Here is a 15,060-nt window from a genome sequence, read left to right as displayed (position 1 = left end):
ACTATCTATTCACACTCTGCAATGATCAATATCTATTCACACTCTGCAATGATCAATATCTATTCACACTCAGCAATGATCAATATCTATTCACACACTCTGCAATGATCAATATCTATTCACACTCTGCAATGATCAATATTCACACACTTTGCAATGATCAATATCTATTGACACTCTGCAATGATCAATATTCACACACTCTGCAATGATCAATATCTATTCACACTCTGCAATGAGCAATATTCACACACTCTGCAATGATCAATATCTATTCACACACTCTGCAATGATCAATATCTATTCACACTCTGCGATGATCAATATCTATTCACACTCTGCAATGATCAATATTCACACACTCTGCAATGATCAATATCCGATCTCACATTGTGGAAACTCCAGGCTACACAGAGCTGACAAAGAAAGTTAATCTAATGCAAAATAAATCTACTCCAGGATTCAGGGTTATCAGCAAAATACTGATCTCTCTTATTCTTTCTCAAGTCGAATGTGATATTGGGGATTTCATTGGCACAATCGTATCTTTTCATTTCCACTGTGGAATACATTTAAACAGACCCAGTTCTTTTTCAGAATGTCTGAATTCTGAAAAACTTATGAATAGTTCGGAAATGCTTGAACTTTTTGAAGTGAATAAATATCTGATCCTCAGTGTGTGTGTGAAGTGGATGTGTTTAAAAGTTTTCTCCCAGTCTCCTGTGACCATTGTGGCTGTTCTCTTGTCTCTGTGTGTAGATAGTTTGTTTCTCTTCTGTGAAAACCCTCCCACTCACTGACACTCGCGGGTTTTTTTGCTGGGGTTTTGTTGCTTCTATTCCCAGTTCTGTGTGACACAGTTTCTGTCGCAACCATGTGACTTCCAGTTTAACAGGACATGTTACTTACCAGAAGTGGTTGGTTGAGACTTTAAGAAAAGTGAGATGAGCGCTTTAGCCAGTGAGAGGCAGAGTGAGGGCGCGAAGGACTGTTACACAAGGCATGGCTCAGGATTCTGACAGTAGTGACAGCAGCTACAGCAGGTACCAGCCACCCAGAGGCAAACAGGTAAAAGCGGGGTGGGCCCACTGAGTGGCTGATGTGTTGTGTTGTGTATTTCAGTTTGAGATGCTTCCTCAATCTTTCTCAGCATTAATCCCTCTTTGTTAAATATCTTTTTTTGCACTGTTTGATAATGTACCAGGAAAACAGTGTGCAGCTGTGTACTGTGTTCGAAGCTTCCTCCTTTCCTTTTCCCTTTTGTTGGACTAGTTCCCATGGCTCCTGTCGAGCAGAGGTGAGTATTGTGTGAGGTTTGCCGTAGCAGAGTTGAGTATTGTGTGAGGTTTGCCAGAGCAGAGTTGAGTATTGTGTGAGGTTTGCCAGAGCAGAGTTGAGTATTGTGTGAGTTTTGCCGTAGCAGAGTTGAGTATTGTGTGAGGTTTGCCAGAGCAGAGTTGAGTATTGTGTGAGGTTTGCCGTAGCAGAGTTGAGTATTGTGTGAGGTTTGCCAGAGCAGAGTTGAGTATTGTGTGGCGTTTGCCAGAGCAGAGTTGAGTATTGTGTGAGGTTTGCCGTAGCAGAGTTGAGTATTGTGTGAGGTTTGCCAGAGCAGAGTTGAGTATTGTGTGAGGTTTGCTGTAGCAGAGTTGAGTATTGTGTGAGGTTTGCCAGAGCAGAGTTGAGTATTGTGTGAGGTTTGCCAGAGCAGAGTTGAGTATTGTGTGAGTTTTGCCGTAGCAGAGTTGAGTATTGTGTGAGGTTTGCCAGAGCAGAGTTGAGTATTGTGTGAGGTTTGCCAGAGCAGAGTTGAGTATTGTGTGAGGTTTGCCGTAGCAGAGTTGAGTATTGTGTGAGGTTTGCCAGAGCAGAGTTGAGTATTGTGTGGCGTTTGCCAGAGCAGAGTTGAGTATTGTGTTTGGTTTGCCGTAGCAGAGGTGAGTATTGTGTGGCGTTTGCCAGAGCAGAGTTGAGTATTGTGTGAGGTTTGCCATAGCAGAGGTGAGTATTGTGTGAGGTTTGCCGTAGCAGAGTTGAGTATTGTGTGAGGTTTGCCGTAGCAGAGTTGAGTATTGTGTGAGGTTTGCCAGAGCAGAGTTGAGTATTGTGTGGCGTTTGCCAGAGCAGAGTTGAGTATTGTGTTTGGTTTGCCGTAGCAGAGGTGAGTATTGTGTGGCGTTTGCCAGAGCAGAGTTGAGTATTGTGTGAGGTTTGCCATAGCAGAGGTGAGTATTGTGTGAGGTTTGCCGTAGCAGAGTTGAGTATTGTGTGAGGTTTGCCGTAGCAGAGGTGAGTATTGTGTGAGGTTTGCCGTAGCAGAGTTGAGTATTGTGTGAGGTTTGCCGTAGCAGAGTTGAGTATTGTGTGGAGTTTGCCAGAGCAGAGTTGAGTATTGTGTGCGGTTTGCCGTAGCAGAGGTGAGTATTGTGTGGAGTTTGCCGTAGCAGAGTTGAGTATTGTGTGGAGTTTGCCGTAGCAGAGTTGAGTATTGTGTGAGGTTTGCCGTAGCAGATTTGAGTATTGTGTGGCGTTTGCCAGAGCAGAGTTGAGTATTGTGTGAGGTTTGCCGTAGCAGAGTTGAGTATTATGTGGCGTTTGCCAGAGCAGAGTTGAGTATTGTGTGCGGTTTGCCAGAGCAGAGTTGAGTGTTGTGTGAGGTTTGCCGTAGCAGAGTTGAGTATTGTGTGCGGTTTGCCAGAGCAGAGTTGAGTGTTGTGTGAGGTTTGCCGTAGCAGAGTTGAGTATTGTGTGAGGTTTGCCGTAGCAGAGGCGAGTATTGTGTGGAGTTTGCCAGAGCAGAGTTGAGTATTGTGTGCGGTTTGCCGTAGCAGAGGTGAGTATTGTGTGAGGTTTGCCAGAGCAGAGGTGAGTATTGTGTGGAGTTTGCCAGAGCAGAGGTGAGTATTGCGTGAGGTTTGCCGTAGCAGAGGTGAGTATTGTGTGAGGTTTGCCGTAGCAGAGTTGAGTATTGTGTGGAGTTTGCCGTAGCAGAGTTGAGTATTGTGTGAGGTTTGCCAGAGCAGAGTTGAGTATTGTGTGAGGTTTGCCGTAGCAGAGTTGAGTATTGTGTGAGGTTTGCCGTAGCAGAGGTGAGTATTGTGTGAGGTTTGCCAGAGCAGAGTTGAGTATTGTGTGGAGTTTGCCAGAGCAGAGTTGAGTATTGTGTGAGGTTTGCCAGAGCAGAGGTGAGTATTGTGTGGAGTTTGCCAGAGCAGAGTTGAGTATTGTGTGCGGTTTGCCAGAGCAGAGTTGAGTATTGTGTGGAGTTTGCCAGAGCAGAGTTGAGTATTGTGTGAGGTTTGCCAGAGCAGAGTTGAGTATTGTGTGAGGTTTGCCAGAGCAGAGGTGAGTATTGTGTGGAGTTTGCCAGAGCAGAGGTGAGTATTGTGTGGTGTTTGCCAGAGCAGAGTTGAGTATTGTGTGAGGTTTGCCGTAGCAGAGTTGAGTATTGTGTGAGGTTTGCCATCGCAGAGGTGAGTATTGTGTGAGGTTTGCCGTAGCAGAGTTGAGTATTGTGTGAGGTTTGCCGTAGCAGAGGTGAGTATTGTGTGAGGTTTGCCGTAGCAGAGTTGAGTATTGTGTGAGGTTTGCCAGAGCAGAGTTGAGTATTGTGTGGAGTTTGCCAGAGCAGCGTTGAGTATTGTGTGAGGTTTGCCATAGCAGAGTTGAGTATTGTGTGAGGTTTGCCAGAGCAGAGGTGAGTATTGTGTGGAGTTTGCCGTAGCAGAGTTGAGTATTGTGTGCGGTTTGCCAGAGCAGAGTTGAGTATTGTGTGGAGTTTGCCAGAGCAGAGTTGAGTATTGTGTGAGGTTTGCCGTAGCAGAGTTGAGTATTGTGTGAGGTTTGCCAGAGCAGAGTTGAGTATTGTGTGAGGTTTGCCAGAGCAGAGGTGAGTATTGTGTGCGGTTTGCCAGAGCAGAGTTGAGTATTGTGTGAGGTTTGCCATCGCAGAAGTGAGTATTGTGTGAGGTTTGCCGTAGCAGAGGTGAGTATTGTGTTTGGTTTGCCGTAGCAGAGTTGAGTATTGTGTGAGGTTTGCCAGAGCAGAGGTGAGTATTGTGTGAGGTTTGCCGTAGCAGAGTTGAGTATTGTGTGAGGTTTGCCGTAGCAGAGGTGAGTATTGTGTTTGGTTTGCCGTAGCAGAGTTGAGTATTGTGTGAGTTTTGCCGTAGCAGAGTTGAGTATTGTGTGCGGTTTGCTGTAGCAGAGTTGAGTATTGTGTGAGGTTTGCCAGAGCAGAGTTGAGTATTGTGTGTGGTTTGCCAGAGCAGAGGTGAGTATTGTGTGAGGTTTGCCAGAGCAGAGTTGAGTATTGTGTGTGGTTTGCCGTAGCAGAGTTGAGTATTGTGTGTGGTTTGCCAGAGCAGAGGTGAGTATTGTGTGAGGTTTGCCGTAGCAGAGTTGAGTATTGTGTGTGGTTTGCCGTAGCAGAGGTGAGTATTGTGTGTGGTTTTGCCGTAGCAGAGTTGAGTATTGTGTGCGGTTTGCCAGAGCAGAGGTGAGTATCGTGTGAGGTTTGCCGTAGCAGAGTTGAGTATTGTGTGGAGTTTGCCAGAGCAGAGTTGAGTATTGTGTGTGATTTGCCGTAGCAGAGTTGAGTATTGTGTGAGGTTTGCCGTAGCAGAGTTGAGTATTGTGTGTGGTTTGCCATAGCAGAGTTGAGTATTGTGTGTGGTTTGCCCTAGCAGAGTTGAGTATTGTGTGGAGTTTGCCAGAGCAGAGTTGAGTATTGTGTGTGGTTTTGCCGTAGCAGAGTTGAGTATTGTGTGAGGTTTGCCAGAGCAGAGTTGAGTATTGTGTGTGGTTTGCCGTAGCAGAGTTGAGTATTGTGTGAGGTTTGCCAGAGCAGAGTTGAGTATTGTGTGAGGTTTGCCGTAGCAGAGGTGAGTATTGTGTGGAGTTTGCCAGAGCAGAGTTGAGTATTGTGTGTGGTTTGCCGTAGCAGAGTTGAGTATTGTGTGCGGTTTGCCAGAGCAGAGTTGAGTATTGTGTGGAGTTTGCCAGAGCAGAGTTGAGTATTGTGTGTGGTTTGCCGTAGCAGAGGTGAGTATTGTGTGTGGTTTGCCGTAGCAGAGGTGAGTATTGTGTGCGGTTTGCCAGCACAGGGAATGTTTGAATGAGAGTCAGGCTGGATTCTGTTCTGAATGACCCTGCTACATGTGCTTCCTCAGCAGCCTCTCTCTGCCAGCCCCTTCCCGCTGCTCAAAATAGCTCAGTTTGAAACTCAGATCACTCTGCGCCTTATGCTCAACTCATTTTGTTTTTGGTTTGAATGTTTCCCCAAGATTTTTCAGAGGCTTTCAACATGAAATTCTCAGCAGCCACGTGTTCTAAAGGAGCCGCTTCCTCACACATGGAATTTAAACATAAATTAACAGCCAGCTTCAAATTTGGTTACCAAAATTCTTCAGCTTTGTGCAGCTGTGACTGATGTTCCGATTGGTTTCAGTAAAAGTATGTGTTGGAACTCTCTCTCTCTCTCTTTCTGTCTCTCTCTCTGTCTCTGTCTGTCTCTCTCTGTGTCTGTCTCTCTCTATCTCTCCCTGTGTCTCTCTGTCTCTGTCTCTCTCTCTCTCTCTGTCTCTCTCCTTGACTCTCTCTCTCTGTCTGTCTCTCTCTTCCTGTCTCTCTCTCTGTCTCTCTCCCTCTCCCTGTCTCTATCTCTCCATCTCTCACGGTCTCTCTCCCTCTCTCTCTGTCTGTCTCTCTCTCTCACTCTCTGTCTCCTATCTCACTGTCATTCTCTGTCTCTCTCTCTCTGTCTCCCACTCTCTCTGTCTCTCTCGGTATCTCTCTCTGTCTCTCACTCTCTCTCTGTCTCTCACTCTCTCTCTGTCTCTTTCTCTCTCTGTCTCTTTCTCTTTCTGTCTCTCACTCTCTGTCTCTCTCTCTATGTCTCTCAGTCTGGCTGTCTCTTTCTCTCCATCTCTCACTATCTCTCTCTTTTTCTCTCTCTCTGTCTCCCACTCTCTCTCTGTCTCGCTCTCTCTATCTCTTTCACACTACCTCTCTGTCTCCTGTCTCTCTCTGTCACCTGTCTCTCTCTCTCTCTCTCTCTCTGTAGCTCTCTCTCTCTGTCTCTCTCTGTCTTTCTCTCCCTATTTCTCTCTCTGTCTCAGTCTCTGTCTCTCTCTCTCTGTCTTGCTCTCTGTTTTTCTGTCTGTCTCTCTGTCTCTGTCTGTCTCTGTCTCTCTGTCTCTGTCTCTCTCTGACTCTCTCTCTCTCTGTCTCTCTCTCTCTCTCTGTCGCTCTCTCTCTGTCTCTGTCTCTCTCTCTGTCTCGCTCTCTTTCTCTCTCTCTCTGTATTCACACATTGTTCACGTCAGTCTGCATTGCCAACTCCTAGAGGGTAGTGGCAGTCCCAGAATCTCATTCATTCTAGTGTCAACTGTTTTTATCTATTTGTGTTGTTGAAGGAGTGATTTTAGATTTGATTGTTAGTGTGATGACAGAGCAAAATGGATGTTTCTAAATTAACCATTGCCTGAAATATAAAACATGAAATTATACATTGTTCAAAAGAAGCAGGTTTAACAATAATCATTACACTTCCACCCAATTATTCACTAATTGTGCGTCCCCCAACAGGACAAATTCAGAAGGATTTCTCTCTGAGTCAGGGCTGGAACCACAGCAGAATTCACTCTCACATCAACAAACTCAGAGACACATTGTGGCACAATTCATCTTTAACTGTGCACTACTGGTGACTGCAACACAGCCTGGCACAAAACCAAAATTAAAGCAAAATACTGCGGCAACTCTGAAATAAAATCAAAAAATACTGGAAAATCTCAGCAGGTCGGGCAGCATCTGTGGAGAGAGAGAGTGAGAGACAGCGAGAAAGAGACCGAGAGAGAGAGAAAAACAGTTAATGTTTCGAGTCCAATATGATTGGAGCAATACAGACTCGAAACATTAACATTCTCTCCACAGATGCTGCCAGACTTGCTGAGTTTTTTCACCACTTTCTGTTTTTATTACACAAAAGTCATTTAGCTGTAGTTTTGAAATTCTCATTTCCACAGTTGCACATTTTGCTGTTTTCAGTTCATCTTGAGCAAATGAAAAAATGAAAAATTGATAATTAAATCCAGCAAGGACAGTGGAGAGAGCTGAATAGATTAATATAATCTAACCCAGTGCTGTACCTGTCCTGGGAGTGATTGATGGGGACAGTGTAGAGGGAGCTTTAATCTGTATCTAACCCCATGCTGTACCTGTCCTGGGAGTGTTTGATGGGGACAGTGTAGAGGAAGCTTTACTCTGTATCTAACCCCATGCTGTACCTGTCCTGGGAGTGTTTGATGGGACAACGTAGAGGGAGCTTTACTCTGTATCTAACCCTGTGCTGTACCTGTCCTGGGAGTGTTTGATGGGACAACGTTGAGGGAGCTTTACTCTGTATCTAACCCCGTGCTGTACCTGTCCTGGGTGTGTTTGATGGGGACAGTGTAGAGGGAGCTTTACTCTGTATCCAACCCCGTGCTGTGCCTGTCCTGGGAGTGTTTGATGGCGGACAGTGTAGAGGGAGCTGTACTCTGTATCTAACCGCATGCTGTACCTGTCCTGGGAGTGTTTGATGCAGACAGTGTAGAGGAAGCTTTACTCTGTATCTAACCCCATGCTGTACCTGTCCTGGGAGTGTTTGATGGAGACAGTGTAGAGGGAGCTTTACTCTGTATCTAACCCCGTGCTGTACCTGTCCTGGGAGTGTTTGATGGGGACAGTGTAGAGGGAGCTTTACTCTGTATCTAACCCCGTGCTGTACCTGTCCTGGGAGTGTTTGATGGGGACAGTGTAGAGGGAGCTTTACTCTGTATCTAACCCCGTGCTGTACCTGTCCTGGGAGTGTTTGATGGGACAATGTAGAGGAAGCTTTACTCTGTATCTAACCCCGTGCTGTACCTGTCCTGGGAGTGTTTGATGGGACAATGTAGAGGGAGCTTTACTCTGTATCTAACCCCGTGCTGTACCTGTCCTGGGAGTGTTTGATGGGACAATGTAGAGAGAGCTTTACTCTGTATCTAATCCCGTGCTGTACCTGTCCTGGGAGTGTTTGATGGGGACAGTGTAGAGGGAACTTTACTCTGTCTCTAACCCCATGCTGTACCTGTCCTGGGAGTGTTTGATGGGGACAGTGTAGAGAGAGCTTTACTCTGTATCTAACCCCGTGCTGTACCTGTCCTGGGAGTGTTTGATGGGGACAGTGTAGAGGGAGCTTTACTCTGTATCTAACCCCGTGCTGTACCTGTCCTGGGAGTGTTTGATGGGGACAGTGTAGAGGGAGTTTTACTCTGCATCTAACCCCGTGCTGTACCTGTCCTGGGAGTGTTTGATGGGGACAGTGTAGAGGGAGCTTTACACTGTATCTAACCCCGTGCTGTACCTGTCCTGGGAGTGTTTGATGGGGACAGTGTAGAGGGAGCTTTACTCTGTATCTAATCCCGTGCTGTACCTGTCCTGGGAGTGTTTGATGGGGCAGTGTAGAGGGAGCTTTACTCTGTATCTAACCCCGTGCTGTACCTGTCCTGGGAGTGTTTGATGGGGACAGTGTAGACGGAGCTTTCCTCTGTATCTAACCCCGTGCTGTACCTGTCCTGGGAGTGTTTGATGGGGACAGTGTAGAGGGAGCTTTACTCTGTATCTAACCCCGTGCTGTACCTGTCCTGGGAGTGTATGATGAGGACAGTATACAGGGAGCTTTCCTCTGTATCTAACCCTGTGCTGTACCTGTCCTGGGAGTGTTTGATGGGGGCAGTGTGGAGGAAGCTTTACTCTGTATCTAACCCCGTGCTGTACCTGTCCTGGGAGTGTTTGATGGGGACAGTGTAGAGGGAGCTTTACTCTGTATCTAACCCTGTGCTGTACCTGTCCTGGGAGTGTTTGATGGGGACAGTGTAGAGGGAGCTTTACTCTGTATCTAACCCCGTGCTGTACCTGTCCTGGGAGTGATTGATGGGGACAGTGTAGAGGGAGCTTTACTCTGTATCTAACCCCATGCTGTACCTGTCCTGGGAGTGTTTGATGGGGACAGTGTAGAGGGAGCTTTACTCTGTATCTAACCCCATGCTGTACCTGTCCTGGGAGTGTTTGATGGGACAACGTAGAGGGAGCTTTACTCTGTATCTAACCCCGTGCTGTACCTGTCCTGGGAGTGTTTGATGGGACAACGTAGAGGGAGCTTTACTCTGTATCTAACCCCGTGCTGTACCTGTCCTGGGAGTGTTTGATGGGGACAGTGTAGAGGGAGCTTTACTCTGTATCTAACCCCATGCTGTACCTGTCCTGGGAGTGTTTGATGCAGACAGTGTAGAGGAAGCTTTACTCTGTATCTAACACCATGCTGTACCTGTCCTGGGAGTGTTTGATGGAGACAGTGTAGAGGGAGCTTTACTCTGTATCGAACCCCGTGCTGTACCTGTCCTGGGAGTGTTTGATGGGGACAGTGTAAAGGGAGCTTTACTCTGTATCTAACCCCATGCTGTACCTGTCCTGGGAGTGTTTGATGGAGACAGTGTAGAGGAAGCTTTACTCTGTATCTAACCCCATGCTGTACCTATCCTGGGAGTGTTTGATGGAGACAGTGTAGAGGGAGCTTTACTCTGTATCTAACCCCGTGCTGTACCTGTCCTGGGAGTGTTTGATGGGGACAGTGTAGAGGAAGCTTTACTCTGTATCTAACCCCATGCTGTACCTGTCCTGGGAGTGTTTGATGGGACAATGTAGAGGAAGCTTTACTCTGTATCTAATCCCGTGCTGTGCCTGTCCTGGGAGTGTTTGATGGGGACAGTGTAGAGGGAGCTTTACTCTGTATCTAACCCCGTGCTGTACCTGTCCTGGGTGTGTTTGATGGGGACAGTGTAGAGGGAGCTTTACTCTGTATCCAACCCCGTGCTGTGCCTGTCCTGGGAGTGTTTGATGGCGGACAGTGTAGAGGGAGCTGTACTCTGTATCTAACCGCATGCTGTACCTGTCCTGGGAGTGTTTGATGCAGACAGTGTAGAGGGAGCTTTACTCTGTATCTAACCCCATGCTGTACCTGTCCTGGGAGTGTTTGATGGAGACAGTGTAGAGGGAGCTTTACTCTGTATCTAACCCCGTGCTGTACCTGTCCTGGGAGTGTTTGATGGGGACAGTGTAGAGGGAGCTTTACTCTGTATCTAACCCCGTGCTGTACCTGTCCTGGGAGTGTTTGATGGGGACAGTGTAGAGGGAGCTTTACTCTGTATCTAACCCCGTGCTGTACCTGTCCTGGGAGTGTTTGATGGGACAATGTAGAGGAAGCTTTACTCTGTATCTAACCCCGTGCTGTACCTGTCCTGGGAGTGTTTGATGGGACAATGTAGAGGGAGCTTTACTCTGTATCTAACCCCGTGCTGTACCTGTCCTGGGAGTGTTTGATGGGACAATGTAGAGAGAGCTTTACTCTGTATCTAATCCCGTGCTGTACCTGTCCTGGGAGTGTTTGATGGGGACAGTGTAGAGGGAACTTTACTCTGTCTCTAACCCCATGCTGTACCTGTCCTGGGAGTGTTTGATGGGGGCAGTGTAGAGAGAGCTTTACTCTGTATCTAACCCCGTGCTGTACCTGTCCTGGGTGTGTTTGATGGGGACAGTGTAGAGGGAGTTTTACTCTGCATCTAACCCCGTGCTGTACCTGTCCTGGGAGTGTTTGATGGGGACAGTGTAGAGGGAGCTTTACACTGTATCTAACCCCGTGCTGTACCTGTCCTGGGAGTGTTTGATGGGGACAGTGTAGAGGGAGCTTTACTCTGTATCTAATCCCGTGCTGTACCTGTCCTGGGAGTGTTTGATGGGGCAGTGTAGAGGGAGCTTTACTCTGTATCTAACCCCGTGCTGTACCTGTCCTGGGAGTGTTTGATGGGGACAGTGTAGACGGAGCTTTCCTCTGTATCTAACCCCGTGCTGTACCTGTCCTGGGAGTGTTTGATGGGGACAGTGTAGAGGGAGCTTTACTCTGGATCTAACCCCGTGCTGTACCTGTCCTGGGAGTGTATGATGAGGACAGTATACAGGGAGCTTTCCTCTGTATCTAACCCTGTGCTGTACCTGTCCTGGGAGTGTTTGATGGGGGCAGTGTGGAGGGAGCTTTACTCTGTATCTAACCCCATGCTGTACCTGTCCTGGGAGTGTTTGATGGGGACAGTGTAGAGGGAGCTTTACTCTGTATCTAACCCCATGCTGTACCTGTCCTGGGAGTGTTTGATGGGACAACGTAGAGGGAGCTTTACTCTGTATCTAACCCCGTGCTGTACCTGTCCTGGGAGTGTTTGATGGGACAACGTAGAGGGAGCTTTACTCTGTATCTAACCCCGTGCTGTACCTGTCCTGGGAGTGTTTGATGGGGACAGTGTAGAGGGAGCTTTACTCTGTATCTAACCCCATGCTGTACCTGTCCTGGGAGTGTTTGATGCAGACAGTGTAGAGGAAGCTTTACTCTGTATCTAACACCATGCTGTACCTGTCCTGGGAGTGTTTGATGGAGACAGTGTAGAGGGAGCTTTACTCTGTATCGAACCCCGTGCTGTACCTGTCCTGGGAGTGTTTGATGGGGACAGTGTAAAGGGAGCTTTACTCTGTATCTAACCCCATGCTGTACCTGTCCTGGGAGTGTTTGATGGAGACAGTGTAGAGGAAGCTTTACTCTGTATCTAACCCCATGCTGTACCTATCCTGGGAGTGTTTGATGGAGACAGTGTAGAGGGAGCTTTACTCTGTATCTAACCCCGTGCTGTACCTGTCCTGGGAGTGTTTGATGTGGACAGTGTAGAGGGAGCTTTACTCTGTATCTAACCCCGTGCTGTACCTGTTCTGGGAGTGTTTGATGGGACAATGTAGAGGAAGCTTTACTCTGTATCTAATCCCGTGCTGTACCTGTCCTGGGAGTGTTTGATGGGGACAGTGTAGAGGGAGCTTTACTCTGTATCTAACCCCGTGCTGTACCTGTCCTGGGAGTGTTTGCTGGGGACAGTGTAGAGGGAGCTTTACTCTGTATCTAACCCCGTGCTGTACCTGTCCTGGGAGTGTTTGATGGGGACAGTGTAGAGGGAGTTTTACTCTGCATCTAACCCCGTGCTGTACCTGTCCTGGGAGTGTTTGATGGGGACAGTGTAGAGGGAGCTTTACTCTGTATCTAACCCCGTGCTGTACCTGTCCTGGGAGTGTTTGATGGGGACAGTGTAGAGGGAGTTTTACTCTGCATCTAACCCCGTGCTGTACCTGTCCTGGGAGTGTTTGATGGGGACAGTGTAGAGGGAGCTTTACACTGTATCTAACCCCGTGCTGTACCTGTCCTGGGAGTGTTTGATGGGGACAGTGTAGAGGGAGCTTTACTCTGTATCTAATCCCGTGCTGTACCTGTCCTGGGAGTGTTTGATGGGACAGTGTAGAGGGAGCTTTACTCTGTATCTAACCCTGTGCTGTACCTGTCCTGGGAGTGTTTGATGGGGACAGTGTAGAGGGAGCTTTACTCTGTATCTAACCCCGTGCTGTACCTGTCCTGGGAGTGATTGATGGGGACAGTGTAGAGGGAGCTTTACTCTGTATCTAACCCCATGCTGTACCTGTCCTGGGAGTGTTTGATGGGGACAGTGTAGAGGGAGCTTTACTCTGTATCTAACCCCATGCTGTACCTGTCCTGGGAGTGTTTGATGGGACAACGTAGAGGGAGCTTTACTCTGTATCTAACCCCGTGCTGTACCTGTCCTGGGAGTGTTTGATGGGACAACGTAGAGGGAGCTTTACTCTGTATCTAACCCCGTGCTGTACCTGTCCTGGGAGTGTTTGATGGGGACAGTGTAGAGGGAGCTTTACTCTGTATCTAACCCCATGCTGTACCTGTCCTGGGAGTGTTTGATGCAGACAGTGTAGAGGAAGCTTTACTCTGTATCTAACACCATGCTGTACCTGTCCTGGGAGTGTTTGATGGAGACAGTGTAGAGGGAGCTTTACTCTGTATCGAACCCCGTGCTGTACCTGTCCTGGGAGTGTTTGATGGGGACAGTGTAAAGGGAGCTTTACTCTGTATCTAACCCCATGCTGTACCTGTCCTGGGAGTGTTTGATGGAGACAGTGTAGAGGAAGCTTTACTCTGTATCTAACCCCATGCTGTACCTATCCTGGGAGTGTTTGATGGAGACAGTGTAGAGGGAGCTTTACTCTGTATCTAACCCCGTGCTGTACCTGTCCTGGGAGTGTTTGATGGGGACAGTGTAGAGGAAGCTTTACTCTGTATCTAACCCCATGCTGTACCTGTCCTGGGAGTGTTTGATGGGACAATGTAGAGGAAGCTTTACTCTGTATCTAATCCCGTGCTGTACCTGTCCTGGGAGTGTTTGATGGGGACAGTGTAGAGGGAGCTTTACTCTGTATCTAACCCCGTGCTGTACCTGTCCTGGGTGTGTTTGATGGGGACAGTGTAGAGGGAGCTTTACTCTGTATCCAACCCCGTGCTGTGCCTGTCCTGGGAGTGTTTGATGGCGGACAGTGTAGAGGGAGCTGTACTCTGTATCTAACCGCATGCTGTACCTGTCCTGGGAGTGTTTGATGCAGACAGTGTAGAGGGAGCTTTACTCTGTATCTAACCCCATGCTGTACCTGTCCTGGGAGTGTTTGATGGAGACAGTGTAGAGGGAGCTTTACTCTGTATCTAACCCCGTGCTGTACCTGTCCTGGGAGTGTTTGATGGGGACAGTGTAGAGGGAGCTTTACTCTGTATCTAACCCCGTGCTGTACCTGTCCTGGGAGTGTTTGATGGGGACAGTGTAGAGGGAGCTTTACTCTGTATCTAACCCCGTGCTGTACCTGTCCTGGGAGTGTTTGATGGGACAATGTAGAGGGAGCTTTACTCTGTATCTAACCCCGTGCTGTACCTGTCCTGGGAGTGTTTGATGGGACAATGTAGAGAGAGCTTTACTCTGTATCTAATCCCGTGCTGTACCTGTCCTGGGAGTGTTTGATGGGGACAGTGTAGAGGGAACTTTACTCTGTCTCTAACCCCATGCTGTACCTGTCCTGGGAGTGTTTGATGGGGGCAGTGTAGAGAGAGCTTTACTCTGTATCTAACCCCGTGCTGTACCTGTCCTGGGAGTGTTTGATGGGGACAGTGTAGAGGGAGTTTTACTCTGCATCTAACCCCGTGCTGTACCTGTCCTGGGAGTGTTTGATGGGGACAGTGTAGAGGGAGCTTTACTCTGTATCTAACCCCGTGCTGTACCTGTCCTGGGAGTGTTTGATGGGGACAGTGTAGAGGGAGCTTTACTCTGTATCTAACCCCGTGCTGTACCTGTCCTGGGAGTGTTTGATGGGGACAGTGTAGAGGGAGCTTTACTCTGTATCTAACCCCGTGCTGTACCTGTCGTGGGAGTGTTTGATGGGACAATGTAGAGGGAGCTTTACTCTGTATCTAACCCCGTGCTGTACCTGTCCTGGGAGTGTTTGATGGGACAATGTAGAGAGAGCTTTACTCTGTATCTAATCCCGTGCTGTACCTGTCCTGGGAGTGTTTGATGGGGACAGTGTAGAGGGAACTTTACTCTGTCTCTAACCCCATGCTGTACCTGTCCTGGGAGTGTTTGATGGGGGCAGTGTAGAGAGAGCTTTACTCTGTATCTAACCCCGTGCTGTACCTGTCCTGGGAGTGTTTGATGGGGACAGTGTAGAGGGAGCTTTACTCTGTATCTAACCCCGTGCTGTACCTGTCCTGGGAGTGTTTGATGGGGACAGTGTAGAGGGAGTTTTACTCTGCATCTAACCCCGTGCTGTACCTGTCCTGGGAGTGTTTGATGGGGACAGTGTAGAGGGAGCTTTACACTGTATCTAACCCCGTGCTGTACCTGTCCTGGGAGTGTTTGATGGGGACAGTGTAGAGGGAGCTTTACTCTGTATCTAATCCCGTGCTGTACCTGTCCTGGGAGTGTTTGATGGGGCAGTGTAGAGGGAGCTTTACTCTGTATCTAACCCCGTGCTGTACCTGTCCTGGGAGTGTTTGATGGGGACAGTGTAGACGGAGCTTTCCTCTGTATCTAACCCCGTGCT

At 48.2% G+C, this 15,060-nt stretch overlaps 1 protein-coding gene across 1 annotated transcript in view; it reads left to right on the top strand.

Annotated features, from left to right (window-relative positions):
* Positions 1–892: 892 nt before the first annotated feature.
* Positions 893–15,060, top strand: part of batf (basic leucine zipper transcription factor, ATF-like) — a 69,272-nt gene continuing 55,104 nt past the window's right edge. Inside the window, exon 1 of the mRNA XM_072494585.1 lies at positions 893–1,068. Within this exon, the coding sequence (XP_072350686.1) occupies positions 1,003–1,068 (66 nt within the window). The 5' untranslated portion in view covers positions 893–1,002. The remainder of the gene's footprint in view (positions 1,069–15,060) is intronic.

The sequence above is a fragment of the Scyliorhinus torazame genome, chromosome 2 (assembly GCF_047496885.1).
Source record: "Scyliorhinus torazame isolate Kashiwa2021f chromosome 2, sScyTor2.1, whole genome shotgun sequence".
Lineage (NCBI taxonomy): Eukaryota > Metazoa > Chordata > Chondrichthyes > Carcharhiniformes > Scyliorhinidae > Scyliorhinus > Scyliorhinus torazame.
The sequence above is the reverse complement of the archived record's forward strand: the minus strand, read 5'-3'. Positions and strand labels throughout refer to the sequence as shown.